Source organism: Phalacrocorax aristotelis, chromosome 6 (genome assembly GCF_949628215.1).
Source record: "Phalacrocorax aristotelis chromosome 6, bGulAri2.1, whole genome shotgun sequence".
In the NCBI taxonomy this organism is placed as follows: domain Eukaryota; kingdom Metazoa; phylum Chordata; class Aves; order Suliformes; family Phalacrocoracidae; genus Phalacrocorax; species Phalacrocorax aristotelis.
In genome coordinates this window covers 28,983,276-29,010,929 of record NC_134281.1, presented here as the reverse complement: position 1 = coordinate 29,010,929, position 27,654 = coordinate 28,983,276, and the positions used below count along the sequence as shown (strand labels likewise).

The following is a 27,654-nucleotide window of genomic DNA, read 5'->3' as shown; positions in this document are numbered from 1 at the left end:
AGGGGGAGGAGACGTTATCGCTTCCGCCACTCAAAGCATGGCGGCGCTGGCGCGGAGCTCTCCCTCTGCGTGCCCTTTTCCCGCCCTCGGGTCTGGCTTGGCGTGCGTCATCTCCCTGTGCCTGGGCGCGAGCGGCGCCTGCTGGTGACCGGGACGTCGGCGACCCCGGCGGCGGGCTGCAGCGGAGGCGCTGAGGTGGCGGGGAGAGCCGGGCGGGGGGAGCCGGGGGCGGCCGAGCCTGCTGGGCTACTGAGGGGAGCCGTGCGGGAGCCGCCGCCGGGCTGCAAGGACGGCTGGGTGCGGAGGGGCTTTGGGCCCGGGCCCAGCCGTGTGGGTTGAGGTGAGGTGAGGTGGGTGACAGCCTTCCTTCCTCCCCGCCCCCCTCCTTCAGCTCCGCCATCCGTGCGCAGCAGTCTCCAGCAGACGCCTTTGCGGGGACTCGGGGTGCCCTTTGCTTCCTCACCATGTGCTCTTTGGCTTCAGTGTTTTAATAGTTTAGGACCCGAGGGAATGGCAGGAGGATGTGCCAGGGGAGGTTTAGGTTGGGTATTAGGAAGAGGTTCTTCCCCCAGAGGGCGGTGGAGCACTGGAACAGGCTCCCCGGGGAGGCAGCCACGGCGCCAAGCCTGACCATATTCAAGAAGCACTTGGGCAACACCCTCAGGCACATGATGTGAATTTTGAAGTTGTCCTGTGCAAGGACAGGAGTTGGATTTGATGATCCTTGTGGGTCCCTTCCAACTCAGGACATTCTGTGATTCTATGACGGTTAATTTTCGTGAAAGCTCTCAATGCATGAAGCTGTTTGAAAGGGAGGAGCGTCTGTGGCAGTCCCCATGTCCCGGGTTCGTATGGCTGTTGATGGGACCTATGAAGATGGCCTTTTGGGTAGTCCATAGATGCTGTGCTTTTAATGTCTTAGGATTTGGAATTAAAACTGTGGCATGTTTAAGTACAAGTGTAGAATTTAGCAAATCCCTCAAAGAGAAATGTGAATGCAAAAATGCATGCTTTACGTTCTGGCCTCTGATGGAACATGATGCAGCAAAAAAATTGTTGCTTGGAGACATGTTTTTCCTAGCATTTGCTTGCATTACTTGTCAGGTATTTAAAATAGTTTTCTTTCAAATAACGGTCGCATACTTCTTCCTTTAGTATACAGACTAATGGTTTTCATTAGAAAAAAAATAAACTTGCAGATTGTAAAGCTATTTAACGAGCCTCTGCTGACAGATAAAGTATTAATCTATTTAGAATCTTTGTGTGGCACTTTTATGTCACACATGGTAACCAGTGTAGTATATATACTTTCTTTGACTTTATGTATTATTTGTTTTGTAGATTGAAACTACAGTCCTTAATCTTAAACCGGCAGCAATGGGTAGAACTTACTTTGTTGAGGAAGCTATTGGGCAGTATCTTTCAGACCTCAGTGCAAAAGTAAAGCCTTATGTGACTGGCCTGTTAATAGGGCAGGTAAGTGTGAAATATTTGAAGTCTGTTCCATTCGTTCATGTTAATAGGGGAAAACCCCCTTGGCCTTAATCATCTGGGATAAGTCCATTAACATCCCACTGAGCTTGTGTAGTGCAGGAGGGTGGTAATGTGAGCAGAAGGGACTTCTGTAAAGGGTTCGTAGTGTCAACCAAATACTTTTAAAATCCTTTGTGAAAGATATGACACACAGAAAATAAATTTAAACCTTAAAGATAAAACTTATCACTTACCAAGGCTTTAAGGCAAAGGCAAATTAATGAAGGAATTATTTTTGTAAGGGATTACAATACAGTTTGATGATACCTACTGTAAAGCAGACCTTACAGTTACTATACTACACAGTATATTCTCAGACTTGATGTCAACCTCACGATATATTTGCTTATATGGATCTTTTTGAAAGTGTTCCCCACAAAGAGACTACGTAATTCGGGCTGTTCGAACACCTCCAAAAGAAGAGCAGAAGGAAGACAACATCAGTCCTTCGAAACTGGCATCTGTTGATGAAGAATGGATAACTACGCACGCCAGTCAGGTAGCGTGGTGTGAGTTAATGAAGGGGGTGGGAGGAATAGGAAGGAAATAAGACTTGCAAAAACTATTCTTATAGTTTGTGTAATCCCAAGCGTTTTTCTCAAAGTAAAAGAACCTTCCTAACCTGTGGCAATTCACAACACAGACTCTGTATTCATACACAAGCAAAGCTGAAGTTGTTTATTAACAAAAGGGCAGCCTTAATATAGTCTGCCTCCTGAGCTAGTATTTTTCCCTTCTCTCTGCCTCCGAATGTGTTTTATCACACTAGTTCCATATATGGTATAAACACAGATAAGCGTGCTCTCCTGCTTCGGTGCTCCAGCTGTGCCCCTGACATTCTGTCCCGCATATCAAGGCCTCAGTTCTGTGTTTTTCTGTGGGTTGTTTTTATATCCCGCGACTTGCGTCCAATAAGGGCGATGAGATCATGGAAGGCCACATTCACTTACTCCACACTAACCATGCTGGGCACAGATATTTTAAACCAAAATATCTGTATTGTTTTCAAAGTTTGTCATGAAATGGAGACTTGGTAGGGCTGAAGTGAGATAATTTACAAGGTACTGTGTTCTTGCATTTCAGAGGAACCTATAAGTGACAAAGTCATGCTTATTTAATTTCTATTCTTGATGCATGCCTGTCTCATTAGAAATCTTTTATATATCAATTTGCATGGTTGCTAGATCTCATTCCTATTAATACATGTTTGTTTCTATTTTTAAGGTTTCTAGAATGCTTCCTGGAGGCTTATTAGTTCTTGGTGTATTTATTATTGCAACTCCAGAACTGTCAAACGATAGTCAAAATGCATTGCGCAAGGTAAGTATACTTTCTGGGGGAAAGACAGGAATATCTTTAGGTGTGCAGCTGAATAATTTTCTGTCAGTCTTGAGTATATATGGTTGATTTGTTGCTCTATCTAAAAGTACAAATGTTCTGGTTTGATGTATGGTTTTGAGACTGAAAACTCAGAAATTACTGTCCTGTGGGACTGTACCACAGCTTGATTTGCCAAGTTTCTGTTTCTTGTGATCTTTGTTACTGCAGTAGCAAATCTTACTGTATTTACTGGAAGCAGACATTCTACCTTAGGGAGAACATCTTCGAGGTTTATGTTAAGCTAAATCCTTCTGGCACAGGTGTTACTAGTGGTAGCATATTAGCTTTTTTTTTTGGCTGAATTAATTGTTCAGATTAAAAAGTTTACATTAGTGAAAGATCTATAGTTTGGATTCCTTGAAAATGAATGTCTCGTATAGAACTAGTGGTATTTGACTTAGGTGTGTGGGGTTATATTTAAAAACTACTTAGAACGTGCTACTGTCTGATAGACTTAATGCATTTTTATGGGGGTACGTTTAGTTTCTGTGCTGTAGGTGTAGGTTCATTTTATCATTTTTATAAGCTAAGCATGTTAAGCAATTTAAACATGAGTAGGTTTTTAAGCCTAAGGTCCAAGGTTCAGTTTTGGAAGTGCAGTGGAACCGCATTGCAGTTGTGATTACTGAAACTAGTAGCCAACAAAAAAGGTGAGATGTGTCCAGGTGATTGGTGATTCCTGAATTAAAGTTTGATTTTTTTTTTAATTAGTAGCTATTTCGCACAGCTGTCTTTCCGGATCCTCAACTGGTAGGCATAAAGCTGTAATATTTTTGTAGGGAGAAAAGCATACTGTTGAATATGTGAATCCATGTTGTTTGGCTCAGTTTATGAAGAAGCTGATTTAAGGTTTCACTAGCAACTTTCAGTTTGGAGTAGTTGCCTGTGCATTTTTGATGAATGTTCTTTTTACATGACATTTTGGTGACATGAGCTGTATTTTGTGTGCATACGTAATCATGATAACACTCAGACTTAGAACTTTAATGCAAGATTGTTTTCCAGAAATTATAATGCATTATTTTTGTGGAAAAACCCATAATGTTTTTTTTATCTTTAGCTAATCTTCTCTGTGGAAAAGTCCTTGACTAAAAGAAGGCTCTGGAAACCTGCTGAGGAGGAGGTCTCGGACAGAGCAGCTCTTCAGATTTGTTCTGCTACAAAGAAGTATCCTTTATGTGCAAGATTTATTGCTTGAGACTGCTACCCCCAACCTTGTTTCTGTAGTTGTTTCTGAATAAGTTATAAATGGAGAGGGGAAAGTTGTTTGAGTTCAGATAGGCATAGATTAGTAAGCTGAAATCATGGAATTTTCTGATTAGCCATGAGTAAGACCATTGACCCTCTTACCCTCACAAAATTTCCATAATTTCTTACTGTTAGCATTGTGTGTGTGTTGGCACCAAATTATGGCTTCCCCAGTCAGTTAGTATTTGCATAAATTGAAGAAAATGTCTAAAATACCATATAGCTTCTTAAACTTGCTGTTGCCAATTGTACTGACATGGAAATGGGGCAGTAGCAGGCATGTGGGATCTGTACTGGTGCTGCAGAAGATTGCTTGGTTTGTTGATAATGAGATAATTCAAGGAGAAAAAGTAAGACTTTTCTTTAGAGAGCTGAGAGAGATGAGGACAAATTGCAAACTGGTGCATTGGTTCTCCCTGTGAATACCTATTGATCTTAATATATTTGTAAGAGGCGGAACAGCATCACTATGATAGTTGGAGTTGACAGTCAAATGTTTTTCCACTTTATTACACTAATGAAAGGTGAGAACTTTCTTCAGAGCATAAATTAGCTCATCAAAGAAGTTAAGTAAAGGACAAAGTAATTGTGAATTGTTCTTAATAGTTTTTTTGCTTTCCACTGGATCTTTTTCTTTAAGTAGCAAAGAGTAGTTTGCCGAACCTATGACGTACAAGATCCAAAGGTAAGTTTGTCATCCTGTGTTGTACAGTTTTTAATGCATGACAAATAATGTTTTAAAAAGAAACAACTCTCACTTATACAGTATTTTGTATAGACGCTTTATTGCTTATTTCTGCTCTCAGAGTTCAGCTAAACCGGCAGATTGGAAGTACCAGAGTGCTCTGTCTGCTTCCTGGTTAGCTCTGGACTGCACAGTAAATGTTAATATTCACATTCCACTTCTTGCTACTTCACCAAACCATGACTTGGAGAAGAATACCAAGGTAACTAACCAGCTGCACTAGTTTTGTAGTTGGTCTCTACTACTTTCTCTGTTGAAAATTAAATGGGAGAGAAATATTTGAGTAGTGTGAGCAGAGAGGTAGGACTGACCAGTGGAGAATGTTTAGCAGTTATTCCTTTTATATGGAATTTGAAGTTACTATGAAGCATTATAGTATAAAAAATGCAGATAGATTTTCTTCTGCTGTGCTTAGTGTTGGCAGTTTCCTTTAATCAAAACTGTTTGGCAATTGTCCTGATTATTCCAACTAAAGTCTCTGCTGCTTCACCTAGTCAAGATTACATCCAATTAGAACAGGGGTATGGGGTGCTTTTAGTATGAATTGGCTTTTAGTAGGCTGCATCCCTCTCTAACAAAAATAAAACCCCTGGGGAGTGCTTAAGTACTTTGAAATGCTTGTTTCAAAATGAAGATATTCTGAACATGTTGGTTTTAAGATTTAGCTTTGGAAAAACATACAGATTTTTCAGAGACTTTGAAACTTTCTCGGACTAACGTTGAAATATGGTATTTTTATAACTTTCGACATGATACTGTTTAACTCTTTCTTTAGTGAAATTCTTTGTCCTTTTTCTTACGAGATTTTTGTGTCTTCGCTTTTTTTAAAAGAATGGATTAAATCGATGGTCAAAACAGATAGAAGACAGTGTGTTTCTGATCAACGGACAAGTTAAAGATGATACGGAACTACTGGAAGGGCAGGCGAGTACCAAACAACAAGGAATTGAACTCTAACAGATGTGTAGTTAGAATCTCCAGTGTGATAAAGCATTGACTGAGTTGTCTTCTGTACAATATTTTGATCTAATTGGCTTATTTCAAGTAATGAATAACGCAGGAGCCCTTGTGTTCCCGTCTTCATTGCTGCAAATTGCCTCTTCTTCCTCTGGCAATGTGGATGCAATAATTGTATGTGAAGTCTGACTAAAAAATTTTCTATGCGCTGTGTACTTATTAAAGAACATGAGTAAGTTGTGAATGTAGGTGATGAGATTTCCAAGACCTGTGTATGTCTAAATGTTTAACAAAGGGTGGAAACACATTGCTTGACTGATCCGTTCATTTCTCCTTCTAGTTTTGTAATTATATTCTCATGGCTGTTTTCTTGGTGCCATTTTTCTCTCTTAAAAGCTATAAACCAGGGCGTATTTTATACCATAGTGAGGAGGTTTTGATTCAGGGAGATTTTTTCCTGTTTCATGACACAAAGAATTTTTTTTTCTCTCAGAAAAAGTTAAGAGGAAATACTCAATCCAGCCCTCAGTTTTCTGATGTCAAGGTTCTGACTCAGCTGGTAAGTATTTAGTGGTTTGTAAAGTATAACCTCTCTGCTATCTTCTAAAATAGAATAAAAAATAAAAGAACATTCTGAATTACTGTCTAGAAATCCAGCTTACTTTGTCCTAAGACTTTTTATACCTCCATGGATGTTGACTGGGAAACTGTGTCTTTGGAAATTCCCATGCTGTAATAACCATTATTGAAGAATGGCACAGTACAGCTGCACAGAAAATTTGAAAAACTGATTATAGAAATGAAGTCCCGCAAACTAACTAATTTGATACTAGGATTCCTGTATGTACCTGTGTGCCTTGATTTCAAGGTGGCTTTGCATTGTTCTGAAGTTCAGAATCGCTCCCATGCTTCAACTTGCCATGGATAGCTATGGATGTTTACTTGAATGCTTTCGTCAGAAGCTCAATCACTAGTTTTGGATTAAGGTACAGATCCTGTGAGCTGAATCATAGTCTGGAGCTGTCAGGAGTGTGTCTGAACTTTCCTCTGTACCAGAGGTTATGCTGACTTGAATCCTGAATTAGGTGGCCCCATCTAGGTCCTGAAGTCCAAATGTGTCCAGGCATTGTCCTGTGGGCTTCTTGCACAGCACAGGCCATCCTGTTTTATTAGGTAGTTCCTGGTTCCTCTAAAGTTATGTTTAGGAAAACTTTTAGCAATGTATAAAATGCCATTTTAAAGACTTGATGAGTATCTCAACTTGTTTTGTTGTTACATTGTTCTAATGGTTGATTGCCTCAGAATGGAAAGCTTTTTATTTTGGAAGAAGTAGTTTTTGCAGTTCATGGGGAATTTATGCATCCCTGTGTTTCCAGATGTTGTCTTAGAGTGCTTCAAGCAGCACACTCATTGTTTTGGTAATTAAGGCGAATATTTCTAGGCAACAGTTTGATACAGTTTTAAATGTGATCACATTTATAATTTAGTACTGACTGATAGGATGACTCTCAGAATACCATAGGCTATGCCTACTATATAGTAAGCATAAAAACTTCATCATTTAAAAAGAAAATGATAAAAAGGTTTCTAGATTGCAATACTAATATTAGCCACAAGCCACTTGCCTGAAAAGTTTTAGAAGGCTAATAGACACAAATATTTAAATCGCAAGAAATGGAATGTCTGGAAAAGTAAATATATTTTACATAATAGAAAAGGACAGAGATTTTTCAGTCTTAACTAACAAAGCTAAAAAAACCCAAACCTTAGAGATAGAAATTATGAGGGAACACAGGTTATATGTAAACATCTTAAGGTATGCTATTAATTTCCGAGTTCTGTTTTTTGTTACCCACGCAGCAAGTGCCTTGGTAACAAGCTACAACAGAAATGTGTTTATTTTTCAGTACCAGGGTTCAAGTCATAGATCGACAGCTACAGTCCAGGTCTGCAGTGCTTCCATAAATCTCAAAGGTGCTGTGAAATGCAGAGCCTACATACATAACAACAAACCAAAAGTTAAAGAAGCTATTCAGGTATTGAAAAGGCTGTTAGTTCATCAGAGTTGTTTTTTCTGAAATACATTAATTTTATCGTACTGATTTTTCTTTGCCAAAATGATGTGGTCTAAATTGGGTAAAAATGTTCATCCCCTTGAATATATGGATTGTTTTAGAAACCATCTGTGTGCTTGTGTGATTGATTCAGTGCCTTTTTCCACTCTTAGCCGGTTATGTCTTCTGTTGCTAAGGCTTTTCCCTGATGAATCTTTGCACAAATTGTCAAAGTGATTAGGCTGTGATTATTTTTTTTTCCTTACTGAGGCAATGCCTCATGATTATTTTTGTTTGTTTTTAAAAGTAATGTCTAGAAGTTGTCAGTTCTTACTCTAACAATACTAAAATTTTCCTCAGCCTTTTCATTTTTGTTTTATGTGTTTTGATATCATTGGGCTTTTTAAAATTCTCTTTCGAATTTTTATTTTCTAGAAAAACTGTTCTGTCAACATGGGTTAAACCTACAAGGGACTTCTTTTGTTGTTTCTTACTAGTCAAAAGCTTTGCAAATATCTTTTCTATTACTGATGTTTTCGCTTTGTCCTTGCAGGCTTTGAAAAGAGACATAATAAACACATTGAGTGATCGTTGTGAAATACTATTTGAAGATCTCATTATAAATGAAGGACCTCACAAAAAAAGTAGGAATTCAGAGAAAAAACAGCTTACATTCGCAGTGAATTTTGGTTCTTGTAGAAAATTCTGCTGGTGTACTGAAGTTTCAGTATGGTTAGAGCAGAATAAAAAGCAAGTGGTACAATTTCTGTTTGGCAGCCTTGACTTTTTCTTAAATTATGAAAAATTTTGTCAAGTGCAGCTATGTTCTTTGGCATCACAGCTTCCACACGGTTTGAATTCAGTCCTCATGACCACAAAATGGAATTTCAGCTTCTTTCTCACTGATTTTAAAATTTACAAAATTTCCAAATTCTGTAGTTGAAACTCCTGTTGCAGAAGTTCCAACTGTAACTTGTACGTTTTTAATTTTTCATTTTTTTAAACTACTTCATGGTATTCTTGTTAATACTGAAGTATGCTAAAACTTAGTAGGATTCAAAGAACCAGCTGGACATGGTCTTCCCTGTTCTTATATCACCTATGTTAAAAATACTAGTGGGCATGAGCTCTGAAGTTCAATAGTTCATTAAATTAAATATGGTATTGTATATGGTGATTATGATGTGAAAAAGTATCCTGATTCTTTTCCCTAAGTAACTGTACAAATATATCCTCTGTGTTGTCTCTGTCCCCTGAACTTATTTCTCTTCATCAAATACCATTTTACAAGCTTTGTGTCATTTAAAGAAGTAGATCTTATTTCAGCACCATCACTATTTGCATTAGCTTGAATTTAACAGGGTACCACGCAGAGACCAGAATGCAATGCAAATTCATCTAATGAAAAGAAAACTTCCTATAGTGATTATATTAAAAACTAAGGGGGTACGTGCTGAGACCAGATTGCCTAGCTCCTGCTGGGTGATTCTTGAAACTTTTTGGGGTCAGTCCAATTGTGTCAAGTTCTCTTCTTCTTGTAGTGCTTTTTTTGCTTTTGATTTTTTTTAAAACCAAGTATTACTAGTTAATTAAAATATCAATTTGAAGATCTTTATATAAAGGGAAGCCTTTTAAAAGATACTATCTTTGGTAGTGATTTTAGGAAAAAAAAAAAAAGCAAATAAATGGGAGCAGGTTGATTGTGTAAGGAAAACCTATTCATGTTCAGAATTACCATTTACTTTAGGATAACATGGTTCATTTTGGTGTTAGCCATCTTCATCCAACCTGCATGATTTAAATTTGTTTTCAATTGCATGCAGTTTTCGGTTTCCTCTTTAGGTGGCACCCGTACTTTGTGGCTTTAAGGATGGCATAAACCAGCCAAGTGTTTGCAATCCTTTGTGGTGTTGAAATCATGCTGTTCTGTGTACACTCTTATCTGCAGCCTTTCCCGGAGTTCTTCTGCTTGTCATTCTAAACGTGAAAAAAGTCTGCTTAATATTTTATGGTCTGTTTCGGAGGTGTCTCAGGTATTTCTGGAGAGACCTATGTAAGAACATAAATCAGTATAATATCAGTCAAAACTTTCATAAAACAGTAACACCTAAACAAGCCATGCCTGAAAACAGGATTTTTACATGGAAACCTTGAGCAGTTCTTTTGCAATAGCTTTACGTTATGGTCAGAGTTTAATGAGAAATCTTATCATAATTGGCAAGGTTTTCATTTGGATGGTATTTTTTTCCGCCCTTTTTTCTTTTAGGTTTTGAGAGGGAATATCATGTCTTACCTCAAAGACTGTTTGTCCCTGTTGCTGGATCCAGTGTGATGCTCAGTGATTATAAGTTTGGTGATGAGACCACTGGAGAAATTCAGGAACGTTTTGTTGAAATGTTGGATCAATCTGTGCAAGCTGAAGATATCCATATAGCAGAGGAAATCAACTCGGGTAAATACAGTATCTGAGAGCCAGGACAGACTGCATCACAGATTACAAAGAATGTTGACTAATGGTAAAGGCCAGTTATATCCAGATATGGATATGTTTAAAGTTGGCTTAGAATCATAGAATCATAAAATTATTAAGGTTGGAAAAGAAATCTAGGATCATCAAGTCCCATTGTCAACCCAACACTATAATGCCTCTTAAACCATACCCTGAAGTGCCATGTCCACATATTTTTTGAACACCTCCAGGGATGGTGACTCCACCACGTCTCTGGGCAGCCTGTTCCAATGCCTGACCACTCTTTCAGTGAAGTAATATTTCCTAATATCCAATCTAAACCTCCCCTGATGCACCTTGAGGCCATTTCCTCTCATGCTATCACTAATAACTTGGGAGAAGAGACCAACACCCACCTTGCTACAATCTCCTTTCAGGTAGTTGTAGAGAGCAATAAGGGCTCCTCTCAGCACCCTTTTCTCCAGGCTAAACAACCCCAGTTCCCTCAACCTCTCCTCATAATACCCACTCTCCACACCCTTCACCAACTTCATTACCCTTCTCTGGACATGCTCCAGCACCTCGATGTCCTTGTACTGAGGGGCCCAAAACTGAACACAGTATTCAAGGTGTGGCCTCACCAGTGCCAAGTACAGGGACACGATCACTGCCCTGCTCCTGCTGGCCACACTGTTCCTGATACAAGCCAGGATGCTGTTGGCCGCCTTGGACACCTGGGCACCCTGCTGGCTCATGTTCAGCCGGCTGTTGACCAACACTCCCAGGTGCTGCTCTGCCAGGCAGTCTTCCTGTGGCATTGCATGGGTTGGTTTGACTGAAGTGTAATACCTTGCACTTGGCCTTGTTAAACTTCATACAATTGGCCTCAGCCCATCAATCCAGCCTGTCCAGGTCCCTCTGTAGAGCCTTTCTACCCTCAAGCAGATGAACACTCCTGCCCAATTTGGTGTCATCTGTAAACTTCCTGAGGGTACACTTGATCCCCTCATCCAGACCATTGATAATGATTACTTCATATCAAGCTTTAAGGGTTTATATCAATCTAATTACAGTTTCAATGTATTTCTGAAAAGTGGTAAGGGTTCTTGCAGGTTTTTCTTTGACTTGTAACAGACCTCTCTTCTCTCAAATATTTTGCTCTTGTACTGCATTATGTGTGGAAGCATGGTTGCAGCTCATGAACTGCAGTTCAGTTGAACAAGATTTGAATACATTACTCTGCACATGAATTAAGGATGATCTATATTGGCAAATAAACTGTAAGAAGAACATGCCAAGCTTTATATTATGGTTACTTTTTCAGTAGTTGAACTTTGCTGGTTTAAGAGCGGAGTAGTTCTGATACTACTTAGAATAAATTAGAATAAGAAGTTGAGAGTCTTCTCAACTCAATAAGAGTTGAAATCTACAGTTTTCACTAAATATTAAAAATATACAATATAGTCTAATGTGTCTTCAGGCACAGAACTTGACCTTTTAAAAAATACAAATTACCTTTCTTTGTTCTGTGTGTTTTAATATATGTATCAAATGCAGTGCCCAAAACTGAAGGTTTGTGATTCTTCCAAAATGGAAAGAAAATTGAGAGAGCTTTTCATTTTCTGCTGAATGTCTTATAAGTTTATGATCTGATTATGAGACTGTTACATTCCTTTTAATACAGATATTTTGCTAGAATCTAGTTAATTTCTTCCTTTTTCAGAATATATCTGGTTTATACCATTTCCTGTTGGTTTTTTTTTCTTTCCCAATACAGCTTTAATTTCAATGTAGGAGTCAAATCTGTATTTGAAATGCATCTAATAATACTTCCTGTGATCTTATGGAAGATATTTCTTCCCTTTTTTCCCCGCCAATCAATGTGAATATGAGCTATAGGTTACAGTTTTATAATTTAAATTTTAAAAAAAACCAAAGAAACAAAAAACAAACCCACTAATTTTCAGATAAGAACTTTGGACACTTTTTGATGTTGGTATTTAGGGCCAAAAAAACCCGGAAAATGTAGCCATGAACTTGCTGTGTAGGGTGAACTGTGACTGCTGATGTTCTACTTGACCTATTTGTTTACTTGGAGGATTTTTTTGAGTTTCTTAATTCAGAGCTAACTATAAATTCTTATGTTTTTCTAAAATAATCAGTTTTTCCAGGTCTTAACTAAATGTGTTAGCGGTGAATCTGACTCATACTGGATAAGTAGAAGATGTACACAGGTCAGGAACCTCAAGAAAAACAGAAAAGCCTGTAAAAATCTCTCTTGTGTTATAAGAGTGACTTAAATAATCTTAAAGCTAATTATTACTGAGCTTTAAGGAATTAGTATAACTTGGGGAAGCAAGTTAATATTGTTGCAGCAGTGGAGATACATGTGGGAGGGATAGAGAAGATGATTCAGTTTAGCTTTATTGCTTGTATAAGGATGTGTCATCTGGAGGTAGGAAGCGAGCACTATTAGACCAGCAGCAATGCATCACAAAGATTTGATGCCATTAATATGTGTAAAATGATGTCCAGATAGCTCACAAAATGAGTTTGTGTGTTCGTGTAGCTTGCTGGTCATAAGAGTTAGTTGTGTGGGATTTTTTTTTTTTTATGTAAATTAAAGAAGTGCATAGCAGAGGAAAGGGGAAAACATACAAAAAGGATTTCTGAAAGAAACTGAGACTGGTCTTGTCCCGGTGAACACCATAAAGTTTGGCTGTAGAATGGGTTCTGTTAATAGCAATGATAGCAATAATGCTATCAGCACAACACTCTTTGATTCTGGTAATTATTGTTATGGCATTATTAACTTTTGGTTTTTTAAAATCACAAGCTAGTTATACATTTTTATTAATGCCAGGAAGACATTTTAGAAATTAGACTTGTTAACTGTGTAAGAAGAGTGTTCTGTGTTGTAGGAAAAGCATTAATTTTGCAATTTTATTTTTATTGGCACTTTGGTATGAAGTGTCTAAGTATTGCTATAAATGTTTGTGACATAATGAGAGTTTGGGATTTCCCCTGGATAAAGGCTTTTTCAAGACATCATTCACTTTCAGCTAGCATTTATTGTTTCTCAAAGCTTATTGCTATCTTTATTGATAATGAGCAATTTTCAATAATATGGTATAAAGATTAGTTTGTAGTGAATTTTGACATCAGCCTTTCTGTTTGTATCAAAATTCCTGTGGTCTTAGGCACCAAACTTGAATTAAATGGAAATGCTCTTCATAGTGAAGTTCTGGGGAAAGTTTGCTGATAAAAAGATTTGTTTAAAATTCAAGAACATGAGCAGGCTTTTCAAATAATTTCTTTTTCTGTTGCTCTTTGAAGTATGGCCTTGAGAAGAAGAGGAGCTAATCAGTATAGCCAAACGATGTTTTTAAGCAGCTTCTAGTCAAAACATATGAAATAATGGTATTTTGAGAAGGTCAGCTTTATGTGCTTACTTTAGTATGGCCTCTGCTGCTGTCTCGTAGAGTTTTATTCTCTTGATTCCTCTCCAGTGAGGTCATTACTGGGTCATGCTTTAAAATTGTTACATGGAAAATAAGAAGTAAAAACTGATCCATTTATAATTGAAAAATATAAATAGCTCTAACACTGTAGTTTCAAGGCATTTAGTGCTTTAATACAAGTGATTGAAAGATCTGCAGTTATGATTGACTTTACTAAATCCCTGCTCGTCCTTGGTGGAGGGTGGTGGTGGTGGTGGCATGTTAAGTACCCTGAGTGGATAAACATAAATAAGGCTTCAGTACCGATAATCACTTTGCCATCTTTGTTAGCAGACTGAAGAATTAATGAAGAATTAAGGATTCATATTTGGTACTAGAAAGCATCTACTTTTGAAAACTCTTTGTGTGATTTATACTACAGCTGTTTCAAATGCAAGTCTTCCGCAATTTAATGGCATAAATGCCTCTGGTAACTAACTAGTTCAAGGGTGCTTTTTTCTTTTTTCCTCTTTTTTTTTTTTTCTTCCCCCTGACCAACCCAGCATTGCTGCCTTCATGTGCAGCTTCAAAAGTTACCTTCAGAAAAGTGCAACAGTTCTGATGAAGGTGCAAAAAAATATAAAGTTAGAGGGCACAAACTATCCTACTTGCTCATCAAAACCAAAGCAGAATGAAACTTGCTGGGTCTAGACTTCAAAGGTAACTTAGGGAGTGGAAAACTATTAAGTAGCTTGAAGAGAATGTGGTGCTCTTACTGTGTTAGTTAAGGTACTTAAAATCTATCTTGCAACAATTCATGATTCATTTACTCTAGTTGAAGATTTCTGCTTATTCATTTCTGCAGATGAGGGTGTGTTTTCCTTTGCACAGAAAAAATAACGGAACTATGGCCTCATTGTGGACCAGTGGGCTTCAGAGATACGTGATAATTTCTCTTCAGAAAAGCACCTCTTGCACTGAAATGTTGTGTCCTTACTTTTATTTTACATGCATGTGCAGCTTGCAGAGACATCTTAAAGCAATGTGTATGCTTCATGTATGGATATGTATGTGTGTTTATGTATCTTGCTATCCTGTTATCGGACAGTTATTAATTGCTCTGCTGTAGTACATCCTGTACAAAGTCAGTGGGGTCAGGGATAAAAATGGCTAAAGACAGGTCCTAGATGTCTAGTTTGGAAGCTTTTGTGTAACATCAGATTGTGTGCAATTTTGACTTAAGAAGATTTTGAAGACAGTCATGCACGACTCATCTTAAATTACAGAAACAACCTTTCTGATAGCACATCTAGATTATACATTTCCCCCATAGCTAATGATATGGTAGAGAAAGTACTTTTTGCATGAATCATTTTCATATGAGTCATAAAAGGGATGTGCCTTAATACTCAGTTATATAATTTGTAATTTATAGGTGATTGGAAATCACACTCTGGAAACGGGAGAACTGTTTTTGTTTAGATCAGCATTCTGTGGGCTGCTAAAACTTGGTATCTGGTACTGCTGTGGGTTTTTGCTCTGCATTTTCTGAACAAGAACAATCTGTTTAGTCTTTTTTTTTCTTATCTCAGCACGCCTATTCTGTTTGTTCCAAACACACCCAGGGCTCAGTGCAATAGCACAAAGATTTTCTCTTACTGTTTACTTGTCCAGAAGATGTCTGCAATAGTAGCTACTGAATTGTAGTCAGCACTTTTGACAAGAGATGCCTTAGCAAGCTATTCTGGGAACAGGAATGTAAATCGAAAACCTTTGGGCCACCACAATCAAGTAGCTGTATCAACAAACTGCGTAGTCCAAAGCATGCTCGCCTGTGTGGGACAAATTAAAAAGTTTGGCTCCAGGACTCACGATTAATCCCCATCTTTCTCCCGTCCCCCTCTCTAACATGTGGATATAGCCAAGTGATTAGAGAAATGTTTAGAAAGGAAATAGGTCCGGGTTTGAATCCCATCAGTCTGGAAATAAGAGTCAAGCTCGCTCACATCCTGGCTGAGCAATCTAAGGATTTAGTAATTGTTCCAAAGGGGAATGTGTCCTCTGTGATGCTCTGAAAAAGGATTTTCAGGGGATCTTCAAAGAGGAATTTCTGTGCTTTGAAAAACAACATTTATAGCTGTTGGGTAGGGAAATGGTATTGGACTCATTCTTTTGGTGGCAGTGGGTTTTGCATGTAGCCTGAACTCTGGACAAATGTCTTTGAAGGGAAAACCTTGATCTTGGAGGGTGCTTAATGGTTCATTTTGGTGGTTCCCTCTTGGGAGAATTTGACTACTCCAAGGTTATGTAAATGGGATTGGATATATTACTCTGGAAGCAGCATGTGGAAAATGAGTTCTGGAAGAGTAACTTCTTCCCAGATGTATTTTTTTCTCTTTATTTTTGCTCTTACAAGTATATAGAATAGTTTAGTACTATGCTGTTGCTGCTGTACTATTTTTACTGCAATAAACTGGGTTTTTTTCTGCCATAAATGTACTTTATAAAGTTAATATGAAGATCTTGGCCTTTTGCATTAATTCAACTGTAAAACACAATTGTTAGCTTTCCAACTGGTGTTTACTTCCTTCACTTTATTTCCATGCAGTTAATATTTGTCCAGTTACTGACAACATGGATGACACACAACAGAAACAACTGACAAAAGCAGCATTGCTATTGAAAATTCAACAACATATGGGTATGTTACTTCCCGGATTTTGCTATGCAATCCAGAAACTATAATGGGCCCTTTCAGTACTCTTAGCTTCCACAGCATTATTAATAAACTGGTGAGATTAATACAGTACTTCTCTAAAATGAGTCCCTATTTCAGTGCTGTAGGTGCAGGGTATTTCTGGGGAAGAAAGAACCACAGCCTGCCCTTGGAACAAAACCTCTGTTTGCATTCATTCAACCTACAAGACAGGGCAGAAAGCCTGTGTAGCTTTTTTCTTTTTTCTGGAGAGCCACCACTTCCATAATTCTGTACTTCAAAAAAAAAAAAAAAAAAACAACCACAGCTGAATGGCTTTGTCAAGTAGGCATCCATAAATTGGCTAGTGACTCACTAATTGTAAGCTGACAAATACATATGGGCTTGGGTTCTAATTGTCACCCTCAATAATTCAGGGAACACCAGCCACAGAAATCTTCTTTCAAATACAACTTCTCCTTGATACTTCTTCATCCAGCTCTCACATATCTGTCTGCACTTAGTACAGTTCTCTTTGCTGTGAGTTTTGACTGTCTTTTCATATTAAAATACAGCTGCGCTTTAGTCAACAAAGCAGTAACTTTTGGTTTTTATTAATTCTTAGTAGAGCATCGTAACTGGAAGATTAGAGAACAATAGCAGTAAATATGTGTGTGCTTTGGATGTGAAAATGTTTACGCTCGAATCACTGCTCAGACGTTTTGGGTTTTTTGTGTGTGGTCTTCTCAACTGCAGCGGTTAACAAGCATGTTAATAGGAAAATTACTGTTGTGCTACAAAGAGACTTACAGAGTAGACTAGTACCACACAGAAAAGAAAAAACTTAATAGCTTGAAACTTTTGTTATTTTTTTTCTAATCCGATTCCTAGAATTAAGCAGTACTGCAGAGTCAGTGCGTTATTTTATGGGCCAGGACATGACTACGGTACTACAGAAGTATGCAGTCAGCTGGGTTTCTGGAAGGATCCTGCTCTGATTAGAAATGTCATGTGGAGCTTTTATAATTTCATTATTGTAGGTTTAGATTTAGGCTTAGCAGTGGCAGATAGTTTTTGGGGTGGCTCTTATTGTTTCTCCTCCTGCTTGTAATTCACCTTGACCCTGCCCTCCACACCCTAGCTGCTGATGAATGTGTTGCCCTTGCTGCTCACTGAATGCATTTCCTTTGTTATTTTAGGTGTGGTAATAGCAGCTGCTGTTGCAGTCTTTGCATCGATCTTCTCTTTCAATTACTTCAGTGATTAAACTCAATCAACCGAAGCTTCATGGAAGTATTGGCCAGTTACAAGATGGAAACATCTGGGTTTAATATATTAATAATTAAGTATTGTTGCCTAAATATCACCAGTTAGATGTGCAATATAAATTTTAATGATAGATTCAGTTACCTTGTTCCGGCATGCACACACTACATCAAGTAGAATCATGTGGTTACAATACCAAGTAGAAGGTGAATCAAATTTGCAAGAAACTAACCCTGTCGCTGTCTATAAATGAATGATAATATTGTTTTCTAGAAAGATCCCTTGAACAAATGGAGAACCTTCATTTTCTTCTCACTTGCTGTTTTAATGCAAAATGCTACTACTGGTGTTTTCCGGGCTATTGGTAAGACTAGCATAGTTATCTGGTATGACAGTTATTGCTTTAAGGGTTCTTTTGCAAAAAGGAATCTCATTTCATTAAAGTTAATTGGGTAAAAAATAGATTTAATGAAGCCAACATTTCACTGTATGCATTGGTTTAGGTAATATTGGTTAACTAGCATTATAAGTATACAAATAGTTTCTAGTAGTTTCAGGGCTAGACCAACTCAGCATGTAAATACCTTAGTTCAAGACCTGGAGAACTCAGAAATAAATAAAATGCATAGAAATTTTGGGATTTGTATGTGCTGCCTTTTACTCAGTGACTTTTGAGGATTTCTCTGTCCAGCTGTGATTTAATCATCATTCTCTTGGAATATTAACTATTTTAGCAACACCTACATCTAGGCAGCCCTTGTGGATTATCTTGTAGATACATGCAAGCTGTCAAAATTTTTTGCTAATCAGGATTTTTAGGCTATAAAGGGATAGCTTTCCATTATGAGATATTCTCCTGGGTATGTTAGGCGATAACATTACTGATTACTTGCCATGAGAGGAGCGGAAGGAGGGCAGAATTCTCATAAGGTTAATAAAGTTAATTCATATCTGAAATGTGATATTTACTTGGATCTGAATTATAATAGAAACAAATTCCACATTTTGGGGCATTTTAATACCACTGCAAATTTCTTTTTTGTATAAAGGCACTGGAACACTGAGGAAAAAAATATAAACACTTCTAAAGCATAATCAAGGATGTACTGGGATACATTTAATAAAAGGCAACTATGAGAAAGATGTCTTAAATACTATTGCCTCTTCTGTGTATTCTGTTTTTACATGTTTGGAAAAAGATCTGGTGTTAGCATTGTAACTGCATTTTGGAACACAGTGTTGATTGTTTGTGCTCAGTATTGCTCAAGCAGGGCCTCTCCGAAAAAAGTGAGTGTTGTGATGGAGGCACTGTTTTCAGCTGCCTCATGTTTCATAGGTGTGTGTTAATCTGTGCAAATGGCTGGAATCAAAAGGCAACGTGGCATTATGCAGAAGCAGTTGATTCTGGGGGAGGTTGAGTCCTATCCAGAAAATGAGCTTAATTTTGTAACGTGCTTCTAAATATACCTGGTTTAAGAATCACTGAAGTTTCTGTTAGAAGGAGGAGCAGGGAACTAATGAGAACAAAGACATTTTTCTTTTGTCTCTTTTTGCCTCTCTCGTTTTTTTTTCTTTTTCTTTTTTCTGCGGGGAGGGGTGCGGGATGTGCCTTTGGAGGTAAAATACAAAATGGTGATTCTGTAGTTGCCTGTTACTTGAAACTCAGCCATAGAAGTGAAAGTACAAGATTTGAGATGCTAAATATCTTAGACCAGAGAAGAAAATTGTCATGAAACAGTCCTCCAATAGTTATTCTTGCTTACCACCCGTGGTGTGAAAAGCAGAGCTTGATTGGAGGTGTTATTCCACGGAAGCCCCAGCAAAGAGCTCTGTTTTTCTTCCCCCACTGCAAGCTTATTTGTTGTTTAGTAAATGATCCTTTTCTTTATGGTGTCACTACAGACTGTCAAATTAACCCTGCAGCTTATAACTAACTAGGTATAAAGGGTCTGTGGAAGTCTGGTTTTCCAGTTTGATGTTGGAAGAAGGCAAAGAAAGAAGTTGCTTTGGATGAGATTTCTTCTTTAATACAGGAGACTGCATTTAACCACCCTCTGTGCAATGAGAAAATAATTTAACCCTGTCACAGAAAAAATGAGTAATTTGACTTGTATCTACAGATTGAGACTTCCAGTCATCCTGCCACGAGGAAATAGTGGATGTAGAAGAAAACAGGTTCTTGCTTGTCAAAGAATTAGAGAACTAACCAAGAGGGGATTTAACTGTCTCATCTTTTTTGTAGTGCTAGCCATTGATAATGTAAAAAAATGAGTAAGGAAAGCGAAAAGGTGTGTGTAAGAAAAAAGGAAATTAACATTTTTAAAAGTCTATTTCTTGACTGCTGCTTAACTTTTGCTCAGGTTGCATATTCTTTTCCTATTACCTGTATAATCTTCAGCAGCTTTCAGTTTGTGAAAACTCCATTGTGGCTAAAATTCAGCTTTGTTAACTCATATCCATGACTGCAGATATATTTTTATTTTAAGAGGCTGGAAGAACAGTTGGGACTTCTACATCTGAAAATCCATCTCTTCGAAGTGTAGTTCTAAAATTGATGTTATGGAATAATTTTACAGAAACCTTATTTTCTGTGCTGTGTAGTTTTAAAATGTAGTTTTAAAAAGCCTCAGTGGTTTTGTACAATGAGGTTTATAGTTCCTCGCATCTGATGGTGACACCCCTGATAATTAGTTCCCCCCTTTCCTCCATTTTTGCCTGCATAAGAATATTTGAGGACACTCAGGGTCTCTGTGACTTCGAGTTAAAAGGAAGAGTAACCATAGCTGAGGGTAGCAGGAAGGCTGGTCCCATCTGCTAATTGAAGCATTTACTTTTTGTTATTCAAGAATCTTTGTACAGTAGGGTTTTTTTTGTTAGTTTTTTTCTTTCCTGCAGAAATATGGATGACTGCTGTGATAGGAGCTTCATTTGCAACTTTCATTAGTCATGAGCTCCTGTTGGGGCTTGGTGCACATATGTGTTTTTCTTTTTTTTTTTTTTAATTACAGGTTGAAGGAAATACTGCTTAAGTATGCTTAACCCATCTCCTAAATTAGACTGTCAGCTTATTTGTTACAACTAGCTGTAAATGTCGTTTCTGTGCTGGTTATTGTTTGTTAGGGTTTGGTTTTTTTTGCTTTTAGCCTGGCTTCCCAAAGAAATGAGGCTTACACGGTCAGGCTGCTGATGTGCAGCCTCATGACTTTCAAATCAAGTTAGACAAAGGGGAAGTTCTCAAAAATTATAAGTTCCCACCAGTTACATGGACATTTTCTGGTGTGTAGAGGACAGGAATTTTTCATGCCTCTTCTTTAAAACATATCTTGTATTAAAATATACAAAAGAAATATTGTCCTGCTACTCAAGGAGCTGGGTTTTTTTTGTGATATTCATTATTATCTATATAACTTGTTACAAGATAGTGAGATTTTCGTAACATTAGATATATCTGCAAATGGTAGCTTTCTGAAGAGTGGACCTACTGATATAAATGAAATGTTAAGATGAAGGTGATTTTAGCTGAGGGGTAAATATCATGCTAGAGCAAGGGGAAGGAGGACTGCTGTAAGGGAAAAGCTTTATTCCACCTGGAGTTCTGTCAGAAAAACTTACGACAGTCCTGCATTCAGAAATTTACAAAACAAATCATAATATTTTGGGAAGGTGCTATTTGATTTATTGGTAGGAAAAAATCATTAGTTGTTTTACAGGTCGAAGAAGATGGTACATTGTTAAGAGATGATGGAGAACGTCATTCATATTGCTTGGTGTACACGAGGTGAGGTTCCTAGTGCTCTGTTGAAATAATCCATGACAAAACAACATTAAAAGTAGAAATTCATTAGCATTTTGATTGCCCCTAAAATTGGACAAACAAAACCCTTTTTTTTTGTTGTCATTATTTAAAGCAAGGCATTGTGTTTAAATCACATTGTTTGAAAGGGTACCTCATTACTCCTTCAGTAATGGTTTGCAGGTTTATATTTCCCAAATCTTTTTGAGTAGAATTGTTTTGTTGTGCAGATCTGTTGGAAAGTAGCATAGCTTTCAGCTACCCCTGTGAATTTTTCATGTGAATGAGAAGCGGAGAAAAAAATGTGTTTAAAACAGTGATAAGAATCTGCTTTTAATGTGTGGGTTGTATCACTGCAGCAATGGTTGCTTGATACTGGTCACTCAATTCTGAATTCTTACTGATCCATGGGCAGAATTTTGCAGGGTAACATTTTCGTGGTGGGATCCTGACTGGAAGCAAAACTGAAAGCTCCCACTACAGAGTGAGCAAAACTATCACTAACAAAGTTTATTGAACTGTAATAGTTGTCAAGTAATCAAGACTTGTCAAGTTGTGATAGTTAACAAAACTACCACAAACTAATAAAGTGGGTGAAACGATCAAATTAAATAAAAACTGGTGAGTCATATGAGTACTGAAAGTAACCTTTAACATTTTGTTGTCAAATGTTATCAGCAAAATTCTGCGCAGTTAAGGTATAGATATTTTTGTCCTCAGAGTAAAATTCAACCTCCAGCTTTGCCAGTGTGCAAAAGAAGTCATTGAAATGTTCCTACTGTTTTGTCATCTTGTATAAGAACTGGAGGATATGGATATTTTTACACCTACAGAGTGAGAGAGAGGAGTGTTTATAGTGAGTTTACCCTGTGTTGTCAGATGGATTCTTAAATTGTAGTTCTCAGCAGCACCCCTTTAGCAAAACTTAAAACTTTGAGCTTAGTAAAGGGCTAATGAATGCTTACTAATATTTCATGTTTTTCAGGTTAAGATTGTGTACTACCAATATATTTCACATTTCCAATAGCAGGATTTGAGAGCTGTTAAGCTTTATTCAGAGTTATTACATAAGCACAATATACTTGCACACATTTTAAATATTACTGTTCAAAATGTGGAGCAACAATGAACTGAAATTAGCTGACAATGTGCCTGGTGTTAGCTGTTTGGACGAAAAACTTACAGAAGCACTGAGCTAACTTCTGTATTTTCACAAATATTGAGAGTTAAATGCAGAAGCATAAAATAATATCCTAGATACCTAAGCCATTTAGGAATGCAGGGACATTGGGCTATTTGTTTGCCCTTAAAACTGCTGGATGAAATCTTTTCCTACTGAAGTCAGTAAAAGTAAATCTGAGGAGCCAAGACTCGCCGTAATTCCAGAGAATGGAGATAGCTTTTTGTGTATGCAGAGGGATGGATCAGTCCTGTTCCTTTTGAAATCAAGTTCTTGCGCTTAGTGGAGACATGTATGGGCCCTCCATTTTTAATATTTTTTTTCCTTAATTTGTTAGAGATCACCTGTATCATCTCCTGTTCTTACTATTACTTGTGGCCGGCATAGAAATAATTACGTACAGGACTGCCAGTTGTATGTGTTTTAAGTAAAATTCACATACTAAGAGTTAAGCAATGTTTATATATGTGTATCTTAGAAATAAGTTAGCAAAGACAGCCTTCTCTAAATGAGATGGGTGTTACTGAGATTGTTTTACAACATACTGAAGAGGAAAGGGAGACAGTGAGGACTATGGCCCTCTAATTATTCAACATCTTGTTCATCTGTGTTGCCATTTCCCAGTGCTGGAAGCTCCCTTTCAGGTAGCAGCCCATACTCATTTAGGAAAGACTCCACATCCACAGCAAAAAAATCCTCATTGAATTGTTCAGAAATGCTAATGAAATTGCTCAGAAGTTCTCCACCCTTATAGACAAGTAGAGTGGGAAGCACTTCATTGGAGAAGCGGTCTCCAGCCCCTGTGTTGGAGGCCTTGATCTTGCAGAACTTCACAGTGGTGTACTCGGCTGCCAGGCAGGTCAAGCTGTTGTTGAGAGCATCGCAGCCCTTGATGCCGTCTTCGTATATGTGGACGATGACGGTGGTAGTTTTACGTTCTTTCTCGATGGCTTCCAGGAACTGTTCCCCATTTTGCAGCTCACACAGATAACCATACTTTGCCCCAAAACTCAACCTCTGATGCATATCCTGCATGCAGCGTTTGCGGTATTTTTGTAGGCAACTTTCATCTTCTTGCTCATCATGAATTAATTCATACTCCTTCATGCTCATCTGCGAATATTGAGAGAATGTTATAAGTGATCACCTGTTGGTGCTGAAACAGGAAGAGACTAAGTTGTTGTCTAAAGAACATCGCATTGAAAACTTAGCCAGAAGAGCAGTTGCCTCCTACAGTGACTCCAGGTCTCTTCAAGACATGGGTGAAGATCCTGTCTCTACACTTGTATATCATTGTGGTGTTATTGAAGGCAATTGTCATATTTGGCAAAAACTTGTGGATCTTCGAGTTAGTGGGAATTTTGCCAGTGACTGTAGTGGGCTCAGAGTTTAATTCCTGTGGTTTTGGGGGGTTTGGGTCCCCCCCACTTTCAGAACTGGTAAAGGGTAATGAGTAATGTTTGGGCTCAGAGCTCTACCTGACTAGCAGGGGTTTAAGCATGTTAAAAATTTTCAATTGCCGTAACCAAGGACAGAGCATCAAGGTGGAGAGTGGAGGAAGAATGGTCAAACTCTGTTGTGTGATATGTTGTTGTGAAATACATTGCTTATTTTACTGAAGTTAGACTTTGCTTGAGAGAGGACTAGATAGATGGTTGATGTGCATTTGCTCTGTCCATATTGTGTGAACTCTGCTAAGCTGCAAAGGAATTGAGTCTGGCAAATTCAGGGTTTTCTAGCTTATAACGGGTATGTTTTATTTCGAATAAAAATTATTTTATTTTGCTTTTCTTCTCTTACCTTACGGCAGAATCTCTCTCTGGTGCCTTGATCACATTTACTAAAAGATCTGTGTGGTGAAGACATTTGTCTAAGAATTTCTTTCTTGCTCAAGGATAAGGAGTCTCTGTCTTCGCTTTCTAATTTAAACTTCCTCCAGTCATGGATCACTCCTTTGGGCCCTAAGAGAGATGAAGTTAGGTGAGAAACTGGCTCAAAAAGAAGCTGTCTCAAGAAGTTTCTGCCCTTTGCTGGTTTGTCCTTCTGTGCTGCAGTTTATCTGCCTACCCCTCTTCCTTCCAGAGCACACTCCAGGAGCGCTCAAAGCCAGAGCTGTGGGACCAATGTGTCACATTAACCTCCAATAGAGAGAAAAAGTTTTATTTCTAACCTGGATCACTTTGGTGGTCTGGTTCATATCAAAAGCCTGTAAAAGGATTTTGGTGAACTATGTGAGTAGTTAACAAGAGTGAAGATGATGTCAAAACCTGTTAAAATTGATGTTTTGGCCAAAGGCAGTGTTTCTTACAAGTACACTTGCATTTCTCTATACACAGTGTCTTTGAATACGTAACATTCATAAGGACTATTTTAATATATTGACAGTAAAACTAAGAATAACTACAGGACACAAGGTGTTTTTTTTGTGGGTTTTTTGGTGGTTTTTTTTGTGTGTTGTGGTGGGGTTTTTTGTTGTTTATTTTTTTAAACCCATACCTTTTCCACTGGAAGAGTAACCCATAAGGCAATGCTATGATAATTCTGATTGCAATGCAGATCTTGTTCTTTGGAGCTGGTTGATTAAAGCAGTTACATTTTGAAATGGGGTGGGAGGCAGAAGGGTCTTTTAAATTAAAAATTCCAGTGGTGCTTTTCAAAATCAGACTTTTTAAACTGCATCTCAGATTATAAAGCAAAAACCAAGGAATTCTTTAGTGTTTTTGGAGGTGAAGTTTAGGGAAGGCTAGGTAACCAGCTCTCCTTCTCCTGAGGGAGATGTGGTGTTGCCAGCTGCCAGGGGTCTGTTTTGGATTAAATTTGCACACCTTGAAGCGGTGGCTCAAGGCACTACATCCATCGGTGGAAAGGGAAGGTGACCTGGGCTTTTGCAAACAAGATTCCAAAGCAGGAATTAGCCTGAAGCTCTTGGCATAGCGATAGTGAGTAAGTGTGCAGTAGCCTGATTTCCAAAATTATTTTGAAGCCTAGGTGTGGGTGTAGCGGCCTACGTTTGAGTCCCTAAAAATATACATATATAACAGTCTCTAGCCAACAGCAGCAAGGCTGGTTGGGAAGGAATCCCATGAAGAGTTATTGCAAGAGCTACATTTATTGTAGCACAAAGAAAAAGAAGCCCTTGCAGCACAGAGAGGGGAATGATTGCCATATAGTTACCTGTTGGTGGGGTGGGATGAAATGATACCTGTCGTAGAGCTGAATACAATGTTAGTCCTCATAAAAATCACGGTGATTGAGTGCTGGTTTAAAAAGAATTGTGATTCTGAGCAAGGATGCTTTTAAATCTTTCAAATGCTATGCTGTTTGCCGAAAGGATTTATAGGTACGCTCTTAGCACTGAATGTTCCTTCTATAAGAAGGAAAAAATAATTCAGCCTTTATAGTGAAACCTTGTAACCTAATTCTAGCATGCGAGTGCGTTTTTTGTTGCTGTTTTGTTTTCTTCTCTTTTCTGCAGAAGAAGAAAGGCCATTGTTCATGCCTGAAGCAATAAACCAACAAGAGCTGCATTGGGCCATTGCTATTGGTGACTTCTTCAGGTGTCTTCTGCATTTGCCATTTGCTTCAGGCATGAGGAAGATTGGCATAAAGATCAGTTTGGTGTTACCTGCCCTTCTGTGAGGGGTGTCACTCCAAAAAAAAGTCTCATTGGTTTTGGAGCCTATGTTTCTGTGCAAGGGCTTTGAGAAACCAATCGGATCTACTTGAATTCTGGACTTCCCCAGTGAACAGGTACAGTTTAGCTTATTTTTAGGAGAAGAAAAAAAAAAAAAGGCAGTTAGTTTCCTTGCCTGTGTGTGTCGCCTGTCCTTCAAAATCTTCTTCGAAGCTGGTGTTGGCATTTTCTTCCATTTTGGTAGCTGGAGTAGGAGACACTACAAGTTCAAAAAGGAGAATGGTTAATAACAGGATAGAAAAGGGATAAGCTTATAGCGGGTACAGCACAGCGTGTAATTTCCTGCAGCTCTTAGGTATTAGTGAAGATCAAAATATACATGACAATTGTAGGGCTTCTCATTGTCTCATGAAAAGCAAATAGGATATATGTCAGTGTCTTTAAAAAGATATCTGGACAGATTCTTACTGAAAGTGCCTAGGCAGGGTTTCTTCATTATACTGTTCCTTCTCAGTCATCAGAGACTATTGGGAACATGGTGTGAAACAGTGGTTGTAGGACTTTCTGCAGTGGGAATGTGTAGCGAGCGTTTTTTTTTTTTTTTCTTTTTAATCCCCCTTGGAATCAAGAATCTATTAATTTTCCCAGTGCTGTAAGTATGTATTTTTAAGGGTTGCCTGAACTGCTCGTTTCTCATACAAACGACGAAGCCAAGTATTGGAACCTGTTGAGCAAGAGAGAGACCTCTGAACATCCTGGAGCTAAAAAGCTGGTACTTGTTGGGCTGTGTTTGTTACAAAACAGAAAAAAATATGGGTGTTATAAATCAAAATCACTTTCTTGTTCCAGTTGTTCTATAAATAAGGCAACCCAAGGAGCCAGATGGCAATCACAGGCACTATGATACAGCAGTAGTCAAGCAACACCCTTTTTATCTTTCACAGTCGAGTTTTTGAGGGGTGAAGTAGAACCACTGTTCTTTGAGGGAAGGGGAGAGGTTTCCCTTTGTTCATTCCTATCAACAAGATGAACCCAACTGGGTGGTCCAGAGACATTATAGAGCAGCAGGGTTTGGCCAAAGCATTGAGCTCTCTAGGTCAGGCTGATTTTTCTGCTGGTTCCCGAAAGTCAGAGTAAATATTCTTGGGGTCCTGCAGCTTTCTTAAGATGATCAATTATCTGTTTCAGGAGGATATACTGAGGGAGAAAAGTACTGATTCTTGTATTTTTATTGCACTGCTGATAGGCATCTACATAGCCCTCTGCATGAAGTCTGCTAC

General features: G+C 38.2%; 2 protein-coding genes across 5 annotated transcripts; one reads left to right on the top strand and one right to left on the bottom strand.

The window, feature by feature from the left end:
- Nucleotides 1-30: 30 nt before the first annotated feature.
- Nucleotides 31-18,921, top strand: ODR4 (odr-4 GPCR localization factor homolog). 4 transcript variants are annotated; one of them, XM_075096760.1, is made up of 14 exons: nucleotides 31-195; nucleotides 1,342-1,476; nucleotides 1,901-2,032; nucleotides 2,758-2,853; nucleotides 3,974-4,080; nucleotides 4,810-4,846; nucleotides 4,968-5,108; nucleotides 5,738-5,830; nucleotides 6,357-6,422; nucleotides 7,771-7,899; nucleotides 8,471-8,561; nucleotides 10,184-10,369; nucleotides 16,415-16,507; nucleotides 17,701-18,921. In XM_075096760.1, the coding sequence occupies exons 2-14, from the start codon at nucleotides 1,378-1,380 to the stop codon at nucleotides 17,766-17,768; spliced, it is 1,338 nt and encodes a 445-aa protein (XP_074952861.1). In that variant the 5' UTR covers nucleotides 31-195; nucleotides 1,342-1,377; the 3' UTR covers nucleotides 17,769-18,921. The 4 variants fall into 4 exon arrangements, with proteins under 4 accessions (XP_074952861.1, XP_074952860.1, XP_074952859.1 ...); XM_075096759.1 differs by lacking the exon at nucleotides 31-195 and adding an exon at nucleotides 201-350; XM_075096758.1 differs by lacking the exon at nucleotides 31-195 and adding an exon at nucleotides 204-340.
- Nucleotides 18,922-22,048: 3,127 nt separating this feature from the next.
- PDC (phosducin) lies at nucleotides 22,049-26,610 on the bottom strand. Its single transcript, XM_075096761.1, has 3 exons — nucleotides 26,550-26,610; nucleotides 24,541-24,701; nucleotides 22,049-23,853 (listed from the first exon to the last, which is right to left on the bottom strand). The coding sequence occupies exons 1-3, from the start codon at nucleotides 26,608-26,610 to the stop codon at nucleotides 23,326-23,328; spliced, it is 750 nt and encodes a 249-aa protein (XP_074952862.1). The 3' UTR covers nucleotides 22,049-23,325.
- Nucleotides 26,611-27,654: the final 1,044 nt, after the last annotated feature.